The 18,125-nt window shown below is 44.2% G+C and overlaps 1 protein-coding gene across 4 annotated transcripts in view; it reads right to left on the reverse strand.

The window, feature by feature from the left end:
• The window catches only part of SRGAP2 (SLIT-ROBO Rho GTPase activating protein 2), a gene marked incomplete at both ends in the record, with an annotated part of 235,228 nt that overhangs the window by 47,276 nt on the left and 169,827 nt on the right, over nucleotides 1-18,125 (reverse strand). For 3 of the 4 annotated variants that reach the window (XM_079698756.1, XM_079698755.1, XM_079698758.1), the window contains 3 exons: nucleotides 5,794-5,991; nucleotides 6,991-7,092; nucleotides 10,754-10,978. In XM_079698756.1, the coding sequence (XP_079554882.1) occupies nucleotides 5,794-5,991; nucleotides 6,991-7,092; nucleotides 10,754-10,978 (525 nt within the window). The remainder of the gene's footprint in view (nucleotides 1-5,793; nucleotides 5,992-6,990; nucleotides 7,093-10,753; nucleotides 10,979-18,125) is intronic. The other variant, XM_079698757.1, reaches the window with a different exon arrangement.

The following is an 18,125-nucleotide window of genomic DNA, read 5'->3' on the forward strand; positions in this document are numbered from 1 at the left end:
AAGGAGACTCTAAAGGTGTCCTAATGAGGGAAAATTCATCCAGACACTGTAACCCTTAAAACAAGACCCGAGTGCTCAGAAAACAGCCAAAATTCTGAAAGGAGATGGATGCAAATTCCTTCCTCTCACTTGTGTATACTTGTGATTCCGGAAATCATCTTTTTCATTCATGTTCACAGTTCACTAGTTAACTCTGGCTGTCACTCAGTGAACCATTAAAATAAATAACAATCTGATAAAGAGGTATGATGAATTAACTTTTTGGGTTCCACTAAATCCTGAAGGATCAAAAACTGTGTCAAGGTATGACCTGCATGCCTAATAGCGGAAACAGTGGTTGGAAGTTTTCCGTCTAGGTAAGCCGGGTATGGGAAGGTAAAAGCATCCTATTCGCAGGCATGTCATTTATCATTTCCCTATCCCGCCCATAAATCCACGCTCATCTCTATGAGAGGTAAACTGGGAGAAGTAACCTGGGCTTTCCTGGGAGGAGCTTAGTTAGAAGGCTTCAGCTGCTGCTGTCCAGACACATAGCAAAGGGAGCTGAGACAGCTGATGACAAGGGAGGAATAGGTGGCTTTTCAATGATTTCTGGAGGCCAGGGGGCTAGGAAAAGAACTGTTGATGTGTAATCTCAAAATCCTTCCTTGGGCAATAAGGGTCACTTTCCTTATTTAAACCATGTCCCAATATTAGGTGATTAATTTTCTTTCATTCCACTCCCTGTACCGTGCTCCTCTCCTGAAACACCTAAAGGTAAAGTGATTACCTGCAGTCTTCCTCAGTGGAGGAAAAAGGAATGGATCATGGTGTATTCCAGATCACCAAAATGAAATCAAATTCCTAAAACACAGTCTGACTGCCACACCCCCATATGCACCTACCCCGTTTTACACGCATTATTATCAAAACTGAGAATTTTTTCCAAAGTAGGAAGGGAGGCAGGAGTCTATTGGGTGGTTTTGGTTTTTGCCATTGTAAACCTTCAATTCAGTTTTTATGATCTCACTGATTTCTTTCTAAATAATTCCTAATTGGGTATTAACTGTCAGTGATGAGTTTTATTTATTGAAAAGGATTAGTGTAATAATTTTTCTTTCTGAGCCTGCCCTCCCTGACAGACATTTTAGTTGCAGTAAAATGGAGAAGTCTGAGTTGGTATATTCTAGTCCTACCACTTACTAACTCTTCCAACCCTGGGCAAGTCACTTAACTCCCAGAATCTTAGTTTCCCCATCTGAAAAATGGGGATAATATCTTTTTTCACAAGGGTGTTAAAGATGAAATAAGATAACAAGCATGACTGTGACCGTTAACACAAGGACTGGCAACTAGCAGGTGCTCAGAAGTGTTCCTTATACAGAATCACCTGTTCAACCAAACAACAGTCCTTCTCTAAACTTCTTTGCTTTGTGCTAATACTTAAGAAAGCTCAATCAAAGCAGGTTTCTGGCCTGAAGAAAAAAAGTGAGAGGCACAAGAATGGTTTTCAAATTTAATTTTAAAATACCTCTTCTCTTTAAATACATTCTTTCCATGGTGGTGTAAAACTCACAGACCTTGCCTAGGCCTTGAATTTAATCTGTGAACCCAAGGCCATAAGTATCCACTGCTGCCAGAAGGTGGGGTGGGTGGGAGGAGTGAGCTATGCCTTGCCAGCCCCGTGCACAGAGATACACAGATGTCATTACTGTGGCTGCTTCCCCACCAACCAAGCACGCTGACATTTCCCCTCCTCCCCGTCAATTTTTAAAGCAGGAAACAGCTGTCAGACAGAATACATAATAGAGCAAACATTTCAACAGGAGCATATCTCCCCACTTTAATTGACAGGGCAGGCGCATCCATGCATTTGTACCTGCTTAGCACACATTTATCAAGCATCTGTTTATTCTTGGAGAATACCAAGATAAGAAAAGGTCTTGGACCTCACCAAGTCTAGCAGTCTTAGAGCACTGTCCATTCAATGGCCAAAGAACTGGCTCCTCTCCAACCTCTTACCTTACCCGAATCTGTCCTCCCAAATTCAGGCAGTTTAGCTTTGTTTATTATTTTATCAGCTATAAGCCCTCCTTCCCCCATTTCATCCCCCATTCAAGAACCCCAGACTCCAACCTCCGTACAAGGAAATACCTATAAGGGTTTGACAGTACTTGGCTAAAAACAGTGAGCATTACTGCCTATGAGCAGGGAATTGGTTAAATAAATGATGGAACATCCATCCATACAATGATGTTCTGTGCAGCCATTACAAAAGGAGGCAGATCTTTTGGACTAACGTGAAGATAATACCCAAAATAAATTAAGTGAAAGAAGCAAAGTGAAGAACAGTATGGATGCTATACTTCTATTTGTATTTCTATTTATTTTATTTCCTTACATTTCTAATGTAATAATATTATATTAAAGGGTACATCAGTGGTTGTCTCCACACAGAATACCTCTGGAAGGACACAGAAGAAACTGGTTTCAATCACTGTCAGAGGGGAGGGGAAGTGGGAGCTGGGGATGGGTACAGGCTTGACATTTTTCTGTATTCTCTTTTGAAATCTTTGCATCTTTTTTTTTAACACTTATAATAAAAAGGCAATGGGAAAAAAGGTAGACAGTGCTGGATTGTTTGTTATAGAAGACAAGTGATACAAAGCCAAGGAGGTCAGAAAATGTCTTCTCACTTAGAGCAAAGAAGGGCAGAAAGCTGAGCCTTCCCCTCACCTCAGCTTCCTCAGCAGGGTGTAGAGAAGGCCTGTGTCCTGAGACTAGGAGACCAGAAGATCAGAGTTCTGGTTTCAGCTCTTGCTGAGGACTTTAAACAAGCTACCCATACTTTTTGGATTTTTTGTTTGTTTTTTTAGTTTTTTAAAAAAATATCTTTCAAATGAGAAGATTTGGTTGGATGATTTTTTAAAAACACTTCAAGCTTTAAAATTCCATGATTATTTTCCTGGAACTCTTGCAAACGACTGACATTTGTAGGTCATGCTTCAAATTTCCAATAGATGTCATCTGGGCAGATGAATCTGATGACAGCCCAGAGTGGTCAGAAAGCTTTCCTAGCAGCCCTCTGGGTCCCTAGGCACACTACCAGGAGAGAAAGCCATGACAAGGGACCTCTTCCCAATCTTCCAAAAGAAGGCAACTTCTAGGACGCGCTTTTCTGATGTCTTTGAAGGGCACGGGGAAATACATGGGCAACATTTGTGGAGACAAAAGACTAAGAAAAGCACATCTGCAGGTGTTTTGGCTTTGTAGGGTTCGGCAAGCACAGGCAGCTGTCCTGGGGAACATGCACGCCCCCTTTTCTTGAATGTCCATTTTGCCACCTCCCAAAAGTCTTTTTATCATGAACTATCTGATGCATTCCAAACACCAATCACAAAAATGATGAACTCTCTCGTAAATCTGTTACTAGACAAGCCCAGACAAAAGAACCTTCCTGTTAGCCAAGGAAATTTGCACACTATTGTGATAAGTAGCATTATGGCCACAAAAGACAGGAAATGAGTTAGAGGACATCAGTGTATTAGGACAGAGGTGAAAGGATGGGTGGGATTTGGGAGGTCACCAGTTTGAATATGGTCATTCCTGCTCTTACTAAAGGTCAATTTTGAATACAAATGTTATAGCTTCACTTAAAGCCAAAAAGTAATTTCTGACAGTCTTAAATACAGATTTTTATGTCCAAAATTCTTATTTAATCTTGTTCTGCAATGTAACAAGATTGGGTCATTTAAGTAGCGTTATATCTAAGCAGTCCAGACAGACCAGACAGACAATCTCAAAAGCCTCTCGAGTAATTTAACAACCTCCTGAGATAAAGAAGCTTGGGGAGGTACACAGCCCTCACTATAGACAGGAAGTTTTCTTCATGTCTGTCCCAGGTTTTTCATGCCTTCATGATTTTGCACATGCTGCTCTTGCCTCAAGGAATGCCTTTCTCCTCTTGATTCACTCATTGACTGATCAGCACAGAAGTTACTTTGTATGTAATGTTTCCCCAACTCCATTTATCCTGATTGCCATTCACGCACATGTGCATGTATGCACTTAACATTTTTTACATTTATTTTTTTAATTACCCAAATCAACCTATTGTAATTGTACTGTAATTGTTTACATGCAGTAAAAAAGAAAGTTTTCCCTTCATAGGCCTAATTCCATCATTCTCCTCTTCATTTTATATTCTTAGCATTCCCAGCTTATAGAGCACAGTGTCTAGTACATAGTAGATCCTTAATAAATGATCAATGAACACTTTAATAATATTCAATGAATAAATTAATAGTGATGATGGAGATAATAAATTTTCAGCAATTTTGAGCACTCGCTACAAAAGAGGCAATGTGCTATGTATTTTATAAAAATGAATGAATGAGCCAAAATGTCATTCCATTCTTTCTCTGTACAGATTTTAGTATTTTACTCATAAATGTATTAAAGAATGTTATAATTAAATGACTTAGGAAAATATTAATCATTTGTTAAATGAAAGCAGATTATAAAACAATATGTACAGCAGTATCCCATTTTTTATAATAAAATTATAAATATATGCTCACATCTGTGTGCACACATAGAAAAAAGCCTGGAAGAGAATATATTCTAACACTATTATTTCTAGGTTATTGGGATTATGGCTGATTTTTAGTTTCTTTTTACTTCCAGATTCTATATAATAAGCATGTTTTGTTTTGTATTACAAGAAAAGAAAAGTTATTTTAAAAGAATAATACTGTTAAATTACTCCCTTTCAACGGTCTTCTCCAGGACTTAAAAAAAAAAATTTGAAGAATTCTGAGCTTAATTACATGAAAAAACAGATTCCTTCTTTGAAGGAGATAGCAAATCACTAGTGTTCTTAATGGAGAAAGGGCAGTGTTCAAAGAAGAATTAAACAAATGTTTCCAGTTGGAGGAAAAATTCAATTTACTACATGCAGACTGTGTTTCTTGACTGAAAAACAAGTTAATTCCTCTCATTCAGAATCAGTATGCATATTCACTGGCTATATTTCCTCTCACATCTGCAAACTTAATTCCTTCTTTCTTAGTCGTCAGAAGATTAGGAAATAAATTTTAGTTCAGGCAATAAATCCTACTTGGCAAGCTCAAAATAACTTAATTATTAAAAAGTAGCACCAAAGACCAGCCAGCAACCTTCCAAAGGACTGTTAATATTACTTAAAAAAAATTGGGTTCATCTGTCTAAAAGAGGACTGGGAGATGCATGAATAACAAAATATAATGTTTTAGAATTCTCTGCAAACCAACAATGCTGCACGTTACCTGTCCCTTTGAATTTCAGCCATAATTATGAAAAATAATTTCCCACTTTAAATTATAAAGTAATATCATATCATATCAACTAGAAAAGATTACAGACTATAAAAACAAGATATGTGTTAGCCAAAATATTTCGACATAGTTCTCAAGAACCAAGAGATGCAGTCCCCCTTTCACGACCCCTAGGAATGAGAAGGAAACTTTCAAACAAAAGCTTACTAGCTGGTTAAAAAAGTCTTCAAAAAGAAAATATTCTTGGTAGTGTACTTGGGGCCATCCTTTCTCTTGGGGGTCCCTGTTAGATATACAACTTGTGTATATTTGTGTCTTTAAGTGTAGGGGTGGTCTCTGAACATGCCCAGATCCAAGTCAAGATATTCAAAGACTTGATATCCTGCAAGACACCGGATAAGATATCCTGCAGACACTTGACAAGGACACTGGGATCCAAATGGCCTGTGTGTGCTGCAGTGCCTAAAGATGATCTTTAAAGGCCACTGAACCCCCTCACCGTGAAATAGAACTGCTCTGTCTCTTGCTGGTTGGCTCTCCTCTTGGCAATGCTGGGTTTGCTCATGAAGGTTTCTGAGACCGTGGACTTGACAGATTCCATAGAGTTGCTGTACTGGAAGCAATCGGACACATCAAAATCCTCGACAGTCACAATGTCCTGGATGGTCTGCAGAGTGGCCTCCATTGTCTTCTTTACCTGCCATGATAAGGGCCAACATAATGCATGAGGGGCAGGCTGCAAAACAAGAGGTGATGGAGAAGCTTGGAGAAGTGGGAGAGAAGTGGGCTGAGGAAGGAGGGAGGAGACTGTCAGAGGGTGCAGGTCTGCTTCCCACTGGACGGTGCTAAATGAGTGATAAATATCACACAGACCCTACTCTCTCCAGTGAGGACCTAAAACCACTACTCCCTTCACGCTACATGCTTGACCCAGCTATTTAATGTTCACTTTTAAAATTTAAGATTAGCTCTTCGCTATGCTGGACGTGCTAAGGGAGAGAGGATGAAACAAATCCAAACCAACCCCATCATACAAAGAGCTGGTTAAAAATGTATGATGGGCCTGGTCCCGCAATGCCCCAGCTTCTGTTTCCCGACCTTCAACAAATGAATGAACCTGTTTGCCCATGTGCAAACTAAGTGACCCATCCCCAGGCTTTCCTGATCTTACTGGGGAAAGTCAGACTTACTGAGATGCCAGGTGAGAAGTCATGTGAGCTCAAAAGAAAGGAGCTGATAATTAATCATACTGCCCTTTTAACTGGTTGTTGAAAGCCAATACGTTGGGCCCAGAAGAAAGTCACCCTTTTCTAAGAGGATGGAGATGTTTGAAGTGTCAAAGTCAAAGGCCTCTGTTTGTTTGAAAATGCTGGAAAAAGCCAGGCATGAGGGGGTGGTTTCAGAGACACAATATTGTTCACACAGCTGCCAAGTGCCATTTTGATTAAATGTGCAAAGGGGGGAGAAAAAAGCATTTTGCAAAAGCTCAAAATAGAGCTCAACCTTTGGCAATGCAAGAGCAACTTCCTGGAGTTCAAGGGCAGGATGTAGCAGAAGGGGAAAATCCAAGCCTACATTTGGCTACGAAATGTTTGCAGCAGCCCGGACGTTCTCTGCATGCTCCGTCCACCTGCTCCCAGACGGGCAGCAGCAAGAGGTGTGACAGGGAAACTCAGAGGGTGGTTCTGAGTCTCACCTCTTCGTTCTCAATCTTCAGGGTGGATAAGCGAGATTGCAGTTGTTGGCATCTCTGCACCAGCTCACTCTGGACGGGCTGCTGGGCACAGAGCTGGGAAGCCTGCCAAAAGAAAGCAATACTAGGTCAGGAAGGGGACACAGTTCTTTTGTCAGAGTCCCATTACTGTTAATAAAACTACTTATATTCAAGCTGTAAAGCTCGCAAATTCTATGTTAAAACAAAATCCAAAGCCAAAGTGTGTAGACCTCTTCCAGGACCAAATAGCACAAGACAGGAATGAGCAATGGAACCTGTTTGGAAAGATCTCTCTCTCGCTTTGGAGCCCACCTCCAGCCTGGTGCTTGGCAGGGGCAGGTCTATACAGGGCCTGGGGCTCCAAGGAAGCTGGAGTTAAGGCAGAGAAGAGTGCCTTAGGCAGCCCAGCTCCAGATACACAAAGCTTTGGCACAGTGAGGACTTCCTGCCAGAGGTCCAAGTGGCCACCTCGCTGGCCCCTCCTTCATTCCCTGCTGTACACCAGAGTGAAAGCAGGAGAGAAGTGGGTCAGGAGGCTAACATGCCGCTGTTGGCAGCCAGCATGTGTTTATAAATCTGGGCCGTGCATGAGAGCTCTGACTCAATGAGAGAAAGTGTGAAGCCAGGAACAAGTCCACAGGTTTTGCTAGAGGGCCCCAGAGGGCACGGAATCTTGTGGAACTTGGCATTTTCAAAAAGCCATCGTTTTACTCCAGATCTTCACCAGATCTGTGTGGGAGAGAAGTCTGCCCTTCCCCCCAAGGATCGCTGTCAACAAGCTTCCCCCTGTGTGAGGGGATGGCTGAGCCACTGTCTCCTGATGGGCCCATGGCGATGGCATAGGTTTGAGGTCACCCACCGTCCCCAGGATGACAGATGAGGAACAGAAGGCTGGCAGATTGGGAGGCAGGACCACGTGGAGGCAGCTCCTGTCACCTTGCCACCACGTGTCCTTTAGCCTCTCATCTGCAAAGAGACATCTGGATAGAACTGGCCTCCTCCTTCCCCAGCAGTGGGCACATTCACATGCCCAAGACCATTCTCTTGCTTGAAAAGACAAAACCTCTCTTCAAATGGAGGGGGCTGGGACTTGACCTTTTCCTCCATTGGCTTTTAAGCTCTCAACTGACTTGACCTCCTCCCCCAGCTGAGAGGCTGGCCTGAGCCAGCTCTCCCATCTGAAGAGAGCTGACTTCATTCTGGCTCTTGGATAAGCAGACACAATGGAGAAAGCTCAGTGGCCAGGATGGGTTAGTGCCAATAGTGAAACTCTCTGGCTGCCTGATGTCACTGGTCAGGCATTCAGAGCCCCACAAGTCTCTGGGGGCACCAAGGGTAGAGCCAAGCACCCCCTCCTAGTACATCTGAGAGTGCTTGGCATCAATTCATGTGCTGAGTGCCCCAGAACACCAATCAGTGTCGGGCCTTGGCCAATTTCAGGGCTTCCGCTCAAAATGCCATCCGAACTTTGGCCCTAGTTCAAGGACTTCCAGGCAGCTCCCTCTTGTTGCCTCCACAGTCTACAGACAGCCCTCAATGACTGGGGATAGATGGCTGCTTTTCCACTCACATGAAGGCTAGGCTGGAATGCAAAACCTTTGCAAGATCTAGGACTGGCCCTGGCCTCTGCCTGGCCCAGCCACTGATCAGCTATATCACACAAAGGGAGGCCCTAGGCAGAAGACTGAACTATTGATTTTTAAAGTAACTTCGACGTAGCAGGGAGGAATCATGGAGGGAAAACCACCTCCATGCTAGTTTCTTTAAGAAGCAGCAGGGCTGCTGATGCATGCGTTGGCAGTGGTCCTCTATCGGGGTGCAAGGTAATGCATTCCAGCTGTGCTCTGGAGTATGGAAATGAGGCTCTGACAGGGCTAGGAGGGGGCCTGAGCACCCAGCATTTGGAATCCCCCTTTATGGAGACAAGCTGTTTGGCTTAGAAGGCATCTCAGTCAACACCAGAAAATGTATCACTCCACTCAGCTGGTCCCCAAGTTCCACTGCTTCCTGGGAAGGAATCTCTGTGGCAGCTGGAGAAGGGACTTGGGAGGCAAGTTTGACCAGAAGCCAGGGCAGGTGAGGAATGGGGCTTCCTGGGGCTTGGTGACACACCAATACACCCTCGTATTCTAATTGCACATGCTGCCATCTCACTTCCCCATCTGTTCAGATGCTGACATTTCCTAAGCCACAGCAATGGAAACAAACTGTAAATGGCCTGGTTTTCCCCAAGAAGGAGAGGAGGAAAGAAATCATCTCCATATTTTTGTCTTTAGGATAGAAATGTCCCACTCTCCATGGTGGTCTATTGATGACAGCAAATCCGCTGGTTACAGTATAACAGTTGTCATTCTGGAGGAGGGTTTTCTAAAAAGCATCTGGATGCTAATCTTAACGGAAGCACCACTCCCTTGTTGAAAGGGCATTGTTGTTTTTCCATCACCCAGCATTCATTCCTCCTTCTTCTGGTAACTTTGGCCTGACTGTCCTTTGCGGGGAACATTCCACTCACGACACAGGCCATGTGCTTTGGATGGGGCTCTCCCCAACTTGGGGATGCAGTGTGTGACCTCTGCATAAGCCAATCAGCCGACTGCAGATACCAGCCACAGTGACTGGCTCTGGGATAAGCACGTCACCCAATCAGGACCAAGGAGACACAATGAGACTTTTGTGGGGGCTTCTAGGAGGGAAGCAGATATTCTTTCTTCTGGATTTCAATCTACAAGGAGATAAGGCTGGAAATATAGTCACCTTGCCCCCACGGGATAAAAGCCTATTTGAGAATAGACCCAACACACAGGATGTGAAGCAGAAAGAGAAAAACTAAGTCTTGATAAAATTCCCACTCCGAAACCCAACCATGCCTGAAGATCCATCTTGAGCTTTTCTATTATGTAAGCCTATACATCTTCCTCCTGATTTAACCCACAGGTCAAATGGTGGCTCTTACCCCAGCAATAAGATTCACTTTGATTTGTAGGTACAACCACCAGAAGAGAAACCACAAGATTCACGGTAATGAAAACCAGAGAGCTTCTCACTCCTCTCACTTCGGTTTATTTAGGCCCTTCTTGTTTTAGTCATCGGAGGTGAAAAGTCATAAACAGGGCCCCCATGTTCATGCACTGCTGCCTGGATAGCCATTCTTAGGGTTGACATCTTGGCTCCTGTCCTTTCTGTAGGTACCCATTCTTTTTTTGTTCAATACCCAGGCAAAACTATAGCTTTTATCACAATCTTCTAAACCCAAGAAAATTAGATCCTTCAGAACTCTGCTGAGTGACAAAAGATCACGTCATCACCCTGCTTAGCCCTCCGTCCCCATCAGAAGCCTTTAGTATCTAGCCCCATCTCAGCTCTCACTTCTTTCAGCCTCACCACCTCTCTCCTTCCCTTTTGCCATACTGAACTGTTAGTAGCTTTTAAAACATGCTGGCTGTTTTTCACCTCCTCTGATCCTGCTGGTCCCTCTGGGTGCCCCTCCCTGTGCATATTTCTAACTCTCAACTCAGCTGACTGTAAGCTCCCTGAGGGCTCTAATCCCCAACGTCTACGGTCAAGCCTAGTGGACAGCAGGCACCCAGGAGCTGTTTGCTGAATGGCTGGAATGGGCTTCACCCACCGGACATGAAGCCAGCCCCAGGCCTTGCCTTCCCCAGAATAACATAGCTTGAGTGCAGTAAATCTAGACACAAGTGAGCTCAAGCCCCTTGGGGACGTGCGGGTGGGAAGAGGTTCTCACCATGTCCCCCATGTGCGGCTGGAACTCAAACTTCATAGGTGGACAGAAGACATTGTTGTACATCTCCATGAGGCGCTGCTTGTCACTGGTGGCATCGAGGTTTTCTACAGCATTCTCGATGGCGTCCAGACCCTCGTGCTTTGACTGCTCCAGATTCAACTCAGCGGAAAGGAAGGTGCGTAGCGCACGGTTCAGGCTGGCGTGGTAGCCTAAGTCACAGCACTGCTGTGGAACGGAGAAGGCAGGTGAGCAAACCATGGACAGCCACAGGGCTTGGCAGAGGGGGAGGGTGGCCCCCAGGGCAGATCTGACCCTGTCAACAAGACTAGCTGTGCAGCCGGAAGAGGGCTGACCCTCTAAGATCTGGGTGATATTTCCCAGTTCTTGACTCCTAGTTTGATATGGAGGACTCCTTAGAGGACTGTGAGGTGGGTGGAATGAAGAGGACTCATTGGGACAAAATGAAATTACGTAATCATGCTCTTCAGTAAACATAAAAGAGTTGGGAGTTAAGGAGAATATTCTTCTATTTTCAGGTTCCTCTGGGGATACCACTGTAGCAAAATTCAACAATAAAAATATAGCCTGTCACTCCCTCAGGGTTACTGTGATTTAGTTACCATATACCAATCAAGCCAGGCCATTTCAGCATTCAGGTTCAGAAATCAGAGGTGGTGCAAGAGAACTCCAGGTGAGAGAAGAAACGAATGTGTGTGTGTGTGTGTGTGTGTGGGCGGGGGGTGGGGGGGTGCTGACTCTACTGGTCATCAACCCCCGCCTCCGGCAAACTCCCAACATTCTAGGACAGGCCTTACTTGTAGATTAGGATTTCTGTACTAAAGCTCCTGCTTGACAGCATTTATGAGATCAAAAATTTCTAAACATAAGCCTTACTGGGAAAATTCACATCATCTAAAGGATTCTGATTGAAGTAACATGGAAAAAAAAAGTGCTATGAAAGAGGCAATAGTATAAAAAAAACACTGGACATCAAGCAACCTTGGAAAAGCCACTCCACATCCCTGAACCCATTTCCTCAACTGTAAAATGAACAGATTTGGCCAGGTCAGTGGTTTTCAAGCTGTAGCCCAGAGCTCTATGGTTCTGTGCTCAGGCTGCCCTTGAGAAGGGGGTAACAGGGCAGCCCAACTAGCAGGACTTGGAGCCTCCTGCCCCTGTTTCAACCAAACCAGCTCTGCTCTTTTTTTCTATTTAACATATTGGGATTCTATCTAAGGCCTGGTTTGAGAAAGAAGTCTTCTGCTAGAGAAAAGTCTGAAAATACTTGGACTAAATATAATCCCTGAGGCCCTCTTCAGCAATGGCATTCTGTAACTCTATGACAATATTCCCCATCCCTCCCAAAGGACCCAGAGATCCAAATTCCTTGGCCATCTTTTATCCCCTCTATTGCTTAAACAGCTTTGAGATTCAGAACTTGAGAAGAAATATCAGAGAAGAATCTATGGATAGAGTAAGACCATCTGCCTGATTGCCATTTCATTCCATAAGCAGGCATTAACTTAACTCTTCCCCCAGCCTTTCCCCCTCTTTATGATCACATTGGGACCAGCCACTATTGGGGAAGAAAAAGCATGTGATGTGCCTCCTCCTCCCAGCATCTAACAAGAAGCTCCGTGACAGAGTGCCTGTCGGGCTGGGCTCTGGATTCAGTGCCAGTGGGCCCTGGCAGGTGCCTGGCTGTGCGGAAGAGCAGCATTTACAGCTTAACTAGAGGCGGAGGATGGAAAGACATTAAATTCAGTTGGGAGGGAAGCTAGACAAAAGCAGCTGATTGGGAGGCTGCACGTGCAGGGGCACTTCCTCCTCTGGGAGATGCTGCTGGTCTAGCCAAGCTTCCCTTGAACCTGTAAACCTTCTTGACTAGTTCTGTGTAGACCCTGATGATGAACTCCATGCCTGTAAGTCTGATGAACAGAAGTAATGCTGCCCACAGGGCTGAGCAGGTACGTGGGGGTGGGGGGAGCTTTTCAGGGCAGAAGAGAATTAGAGGGAGGCAGTCTTCGTAACCTTTACATATTTTTGGTAACTCCTCTTTCCCCTCCATTCTCACTCCCTCTACCCTAATTCATACTCTTATCGTCTTACAGTGCTGTTTGCTTCACTGTCCTCAAATATGGCTTTTGTTACGCCTACTCCCTGCTGAAGAACCTATAATAGCTCTCATTTTTTCCCCAAAGTATCATCCACCTTCCTCAGTTGGGAAATTTAAAAATGCCTCCAGGGACTTCCCTGGTGGCACAGTGGTTAAGAATCTGCCTGCCAATGCAGGGGACATGGGTTTGATCCCTGGGCCGGGAAGATCCCACATTCCGCAGAGCAAATAAGCCCATGCGCCACAACTACTGAGCCCACGTGCTGCAGCTACTGAAGTCCGTGTGCCTGGAGCTCATGCTCTGCAACAAGAGAAGCCACTGCAATGAGAAGCCCGCGCACCACAATGAAGAGTAGCCCCCGCTCGCCACAACTAGAGAAAGCCTGTGCGCAGCAACGAAGACCCAACACAGCCAAAAAATAAATAAAATTTAAAATAATTTAAAAGCAAATAAATATTTAAAAATAAATAAATTTTTTAAAATGCCTCCATTTACTAAGTGTGCTTACTATATGCCAGTGTGCTAAGAGCTTTATGTACATTCTACATTTTAATCTGCATAGTAACTCCAGTGAGGTTGGTATTATTTTAATTTTCCGGACTAGAAGGCTGAAGCTCAGTGAAGTTAAGCAAGGTCAATAGCCAGAACAAAGTGTAAGTTGTCTTCAGTCTGACCATCTAACATCATCTCCCTCTATTTTCTTCTTCAGACTCTTCTGTTCTAATCCAATGATATACTTTGTTCAGGGTCAAGTATTAGAAAACCATAGGCCTCAAATCAGCTGTATGACGGTAAGCAAGCTACTTAACCTCTCTGAGCCCCACATGGGGATAACGCCAGCCTCAGAGGTTGTTGTGTGGCTGATACACATTTAAACATATCTGGTACCGTGCAGACACTTAAACAAACACCAATCACCAATATCTCCAAATCCACTTTCAGCTCCCAGCATTCTCTCCTCCTAAAATGTTTCTCACTCCTTTCACCTGGGAACTGACCCAATCTTCAAGATCCAAATCAAATTCTCAGCCCCTAGGAAGCCAGCCAGCCCTGCAACTCTGGCATATATTAACCTTGGCCTCCACTCAGAACAACATTCTTCTGCAGCCCTCATGTGACACAGAATGACACTCCCTCATTCTGTGACTCGCCATTTCACATCGCCCCAACAGAAGGCAAGAGGGCTTGGCCAGTGTCTTGTTCCTTCTTTGCATCCCTCACCATTAGGCCTTGCTCATAGTAGGCATTTAATAAACATCAGTTGATTGACTGATGCCAGGAATACAGATTCTAGCCTCCCAGGAAATAATCTACTTAGGCTGAATACTGATCTAAGTCAAGTGGGCAGATGCGGCCACTGAAGCCTTTTGTTTTACTCAGTCTGAATGGCCTTCGGAAGACATGGAACTTTCTTGGGCCAGTCCACTGTCTCTATTATATAACTGCTCTGTAGCTTCTCTGTGTCAGTGCGTGGGGGTCTGACTCACAATGTGCCCCCCGGCTCCTCTATGCCTCCAGCCAACCAGGGAGATTCAGAATAGGTTTTCCAGAGCCTTGGCTCTCCACATATCTGAAAGGGCAAGAGCCAGAAACTGAGGCTTCAACAAAGAAGCAACTTCTCGCAAGGTTAGGTAAACAAGATTTGAATATTTCATCCCTGTTCCCAGTAGAATCCCAGTGAGTAGAGGCAGCACATTATTTTGCTCACAATGGGGACAAAATATGCTTTCCATGGCTTCTGATGAGTTCTGTGGCCATGCCGGGCTCCCCTGGCCATTTCTGGGGTATATAAATGTTTGATGAAAACTCTCTCAGGGGAAATCAAATTTTTATAAGAACTTAATGATAGCCCTTCCAGATGTGTGATGACTTGAACTGACAGCTCATTAACCCTTTACCAGCTGATAGTCTCACCCAGAGACTCTAGAGAAGGCCTAGAAAGGAAACATCCACTTCAAACTTCTACGGAAGCAAGAAATAATTGCCCTTAATAAAATGTCCTATTGAGAAAGCTGGGTTCCCTCCTGTCTGACTTGGGTGCACATGGTGTCACAGATTCTCTGCCCACGCACACAGCACTCACAACACTCCATGAGGACAATGCCCGGTTCTTCATTCCTCCATCTGCTCCTGGGGGAGAGAAGCACATTCCAAGGAGCCTGTGGTTCTTAGACTATCTCAAGTCACTTCAGAATATCTTTTTGGGCTGAAGTCAAGGTTTTCCTGCTGTGTGTCAGATGCCTCATGTAGATTCCTACAATCTGAGATTAAATCTTATACTATATAATAAAAAGAAGTCAAGGGCTAGTCCTTGTGTCAATGGACTGACATCGACAAAAATCACTTCTTTCACTTATCCTCGATGCCTTAGCACACAGTGAGCTTCAACACTGCCAGGAAGGAGGCAGAATGGTGTCCGTAACAGATGGCAATGGACTGGCACAAGATTCATCCCACATCTTAAAGCAAGTTCTGGATACTGGTGAGATCAGAATGCCAAGGGACCCGGCTCCCCACTCACTCCTGCTCTAACTGTTGGTTCATGGCCAAAGCATCCTTTTGGCCATTTTTATGGCAACAGATCGGCAAGAAAAAGCAAGAAACTAACTGATACATGTAATAACATGGATGCAGCTCAAAAACATCATGCTGGGCAAATGAAACCAGATATAAAAACATATATACTATATAAAAATCCCATCTTTGTGAAGTTCTACAACAGGCAAAACTAATTCACAGTGAAAGAAATCAGAACAGTGGTTGCCTCAGGGTGCGGGATTGATTGAGAAGAGAAAAGAGGAAGTTTCTGAGGTGATGGAAATATTCTACATCTTGATAGAGATGTAAGTTAAAAGGGTATAGGATACTCCACAATTTGCAATTTAACACTTAAGTTCAGTCACTGTATGCAAATTAGATCTCAATGAGAACAGTGTTGAAAGGCATAAAACGGAAAAAAATCTTGGCTTAGGAAATCATCTTCTTCCTCCTTCTATTCCTTTCTTCCTTCAATAAACAGATTATGTGCTCAGCTATTCAGTAAGCCCTATACTTATGTATGTATGTATGTATATATTAAGGTAAAGAGGAGACTTGGTTCCTGCCCTCATGGAGCTTATAGAGACTAAAAGACATTCCTCTGTTCTTAGTGCACTGGCTCTCAAACATTTTTGACCTCCGACTTAGTAAGAAATACATCTTATATTGTCTCTCTGTCTCTCTCTCTCTCACACACACACACACACCCACACACACCCCAACACAATAGTTTCACCGAATAAAACTTAACCTTACTAGTATGATGCACCCTGATATTTTCATTCCCATTCTGTTCTAGTCTATTCTATCCTAGTATAGTCTATTCATTAAAAAAAACAATAAATCAAACTCACAAAAATTATTTCATGGCTCTAATGGATCATGACCTACGGTTTGAAAAAACACTGTCCTAGGGCCCCCTGTGCTTAGCCCTGGTGCTGCAATTAGCCAGTTACATAGAAATGATTTGTCTGTATGTCTGTGAATACCTCTAAGGTAAGAACTACTTTATTCTTTTTGTACCCCTGATGCTGCTGAGCACATAGCTTCATCCCAAGTAATATTTAACGAACATTTGTAGAGCAGAATAATGTAAGCTTTTTAAAAAAAAGAGTAATTAATTTCACCTCAGGAAAAACACAAACAACAAACAAACAAGATAAAACAAGAGCAACTTTACTATCCGTGTGGCCTGGAATGCTACCAGCCTGGACTTGCTCATAGTGACCTAGACCCATGCCCTGGCTGATCACCACGGAGGCTGGGAGACTGCTTTTTCATGGCACCTCATACAGCACCCTGTGAACACAGGCTCTTAACAAACTTTTTTTTTCCAGTGATGAGAATAAGAAGCAAAATAGCTTGCTTCTTGGACTGATTTTAAAATACCCACTCACATTTGATGGAGTCTCTGTGGACTGTGACTGACTTAGCAGTAGCCCCTCTCTACCCCTGAGGTCAGGGTTTTGGTGAAAGGGTAACGAAAGCTACTCTGGGGGCAAAAGAAAGAGAAAAGGACAAACCAGTAGCAGAGGTGTGGCGGACCGCCCAGGCTGAGTTTTTTTTATCGAATGTGAGATAAATAGCAGAAATTGAGCACAAGAAAGAAGTGATTCTCTTCCTCATGCTGAGAACAGGCCTCTCTCCCAACAGTGAGGAGCTGTTCCCCTGAGGAGGAGAAAGGATCCTGTCTAGGGTCCTGACCTCCATTGAAGGACAGTGTTCAGATTGGCATCAACAAGCAGAGAGAACAAAGCAGGGCCTGAACAGGGATCAGGGCTCCACTTCCCCAGCAAGACAATGACACCCAGGGCAATAAGGGGCTGAAATCTACTGACTCAAAAAGCCCTGGCTGAAGGGAGACATAAATCTGTATTTTAGAAACTTTCCCCAAGCAGCTCCAATGTGAGGCCAGATTTAAGTACCCAATGATCTAGCCCAATTCTTCAGTTTGCCAGAGGGTGGAGGGGAGACAAAGCAGAGTTCCAAACCAGTTCCACGACAAGCCCCAGATCACCCAGCTAGTTATGCAATGGTGCATCTTAGACCAGAACCACACATGACATTGTAAAGTGTGGCAGGTTCATTCGCGGAGAAACCAAGGTAGACAGGCAAGTATGTGAGGTCTGGCCAGAGGCTTGCAAAACCCAGCTACTGCTTGCTGACAGCCAGAGGCAAATATCAGGCCTCGAGAGGAGACTGGCCAGGGTCTGCCTGAAGCCCTGGAAACTGGGATGCTTATGCTGAGTCGGCTGGCTCCAGGCCCCTCACTTTGATGACAGGAGAGAGAGGTGAGGAAGGGTGTACTTACACAGCTGCAGTCAGGGCTGGCTCAGAACTGGGCCAGACTGGAGTTTGCAGGTGAGATCGATTGCAAGACTTAACTATAAGGTGTGAGGAGAAGCAGCAGGAGAAACAAGGCCAAGGCTGACCCATAAGGCCAAAGACAAAACCCTTATCCCTTGTGCTTGCCCCATGCAAAACACATGAGCCTCATATCCTGCTTCTCTCATATTTGTGCCACAGTGAGAAGTATGGGTCACATGTCAGAGGCATCTGGATACCTTCCTGACCAGGACTCTAATTTGCAGTTTAACTTTGGGCAGGAACCCTTTAGACCCCTACCTAGATTCCTTATCTACAAACTGGAGATAGTAATATTGATCCCAAAGGGTGACAAGACAATCAAATGAGATAATACTGAGAAATATTAAGTG

This window comes from Hyperoodon ampullatus (assembly GCF_949752795.1).
Source record: "Hyperoodon ampullatus genome assembly, chromosome: 2".
Lineage (NCBI taxonomy): Eukaryota > Metazoa > Chordata > Mammalia > Artiodactyla > Ziphiidae > Hyperoodon > Hyperoodon ampullatus.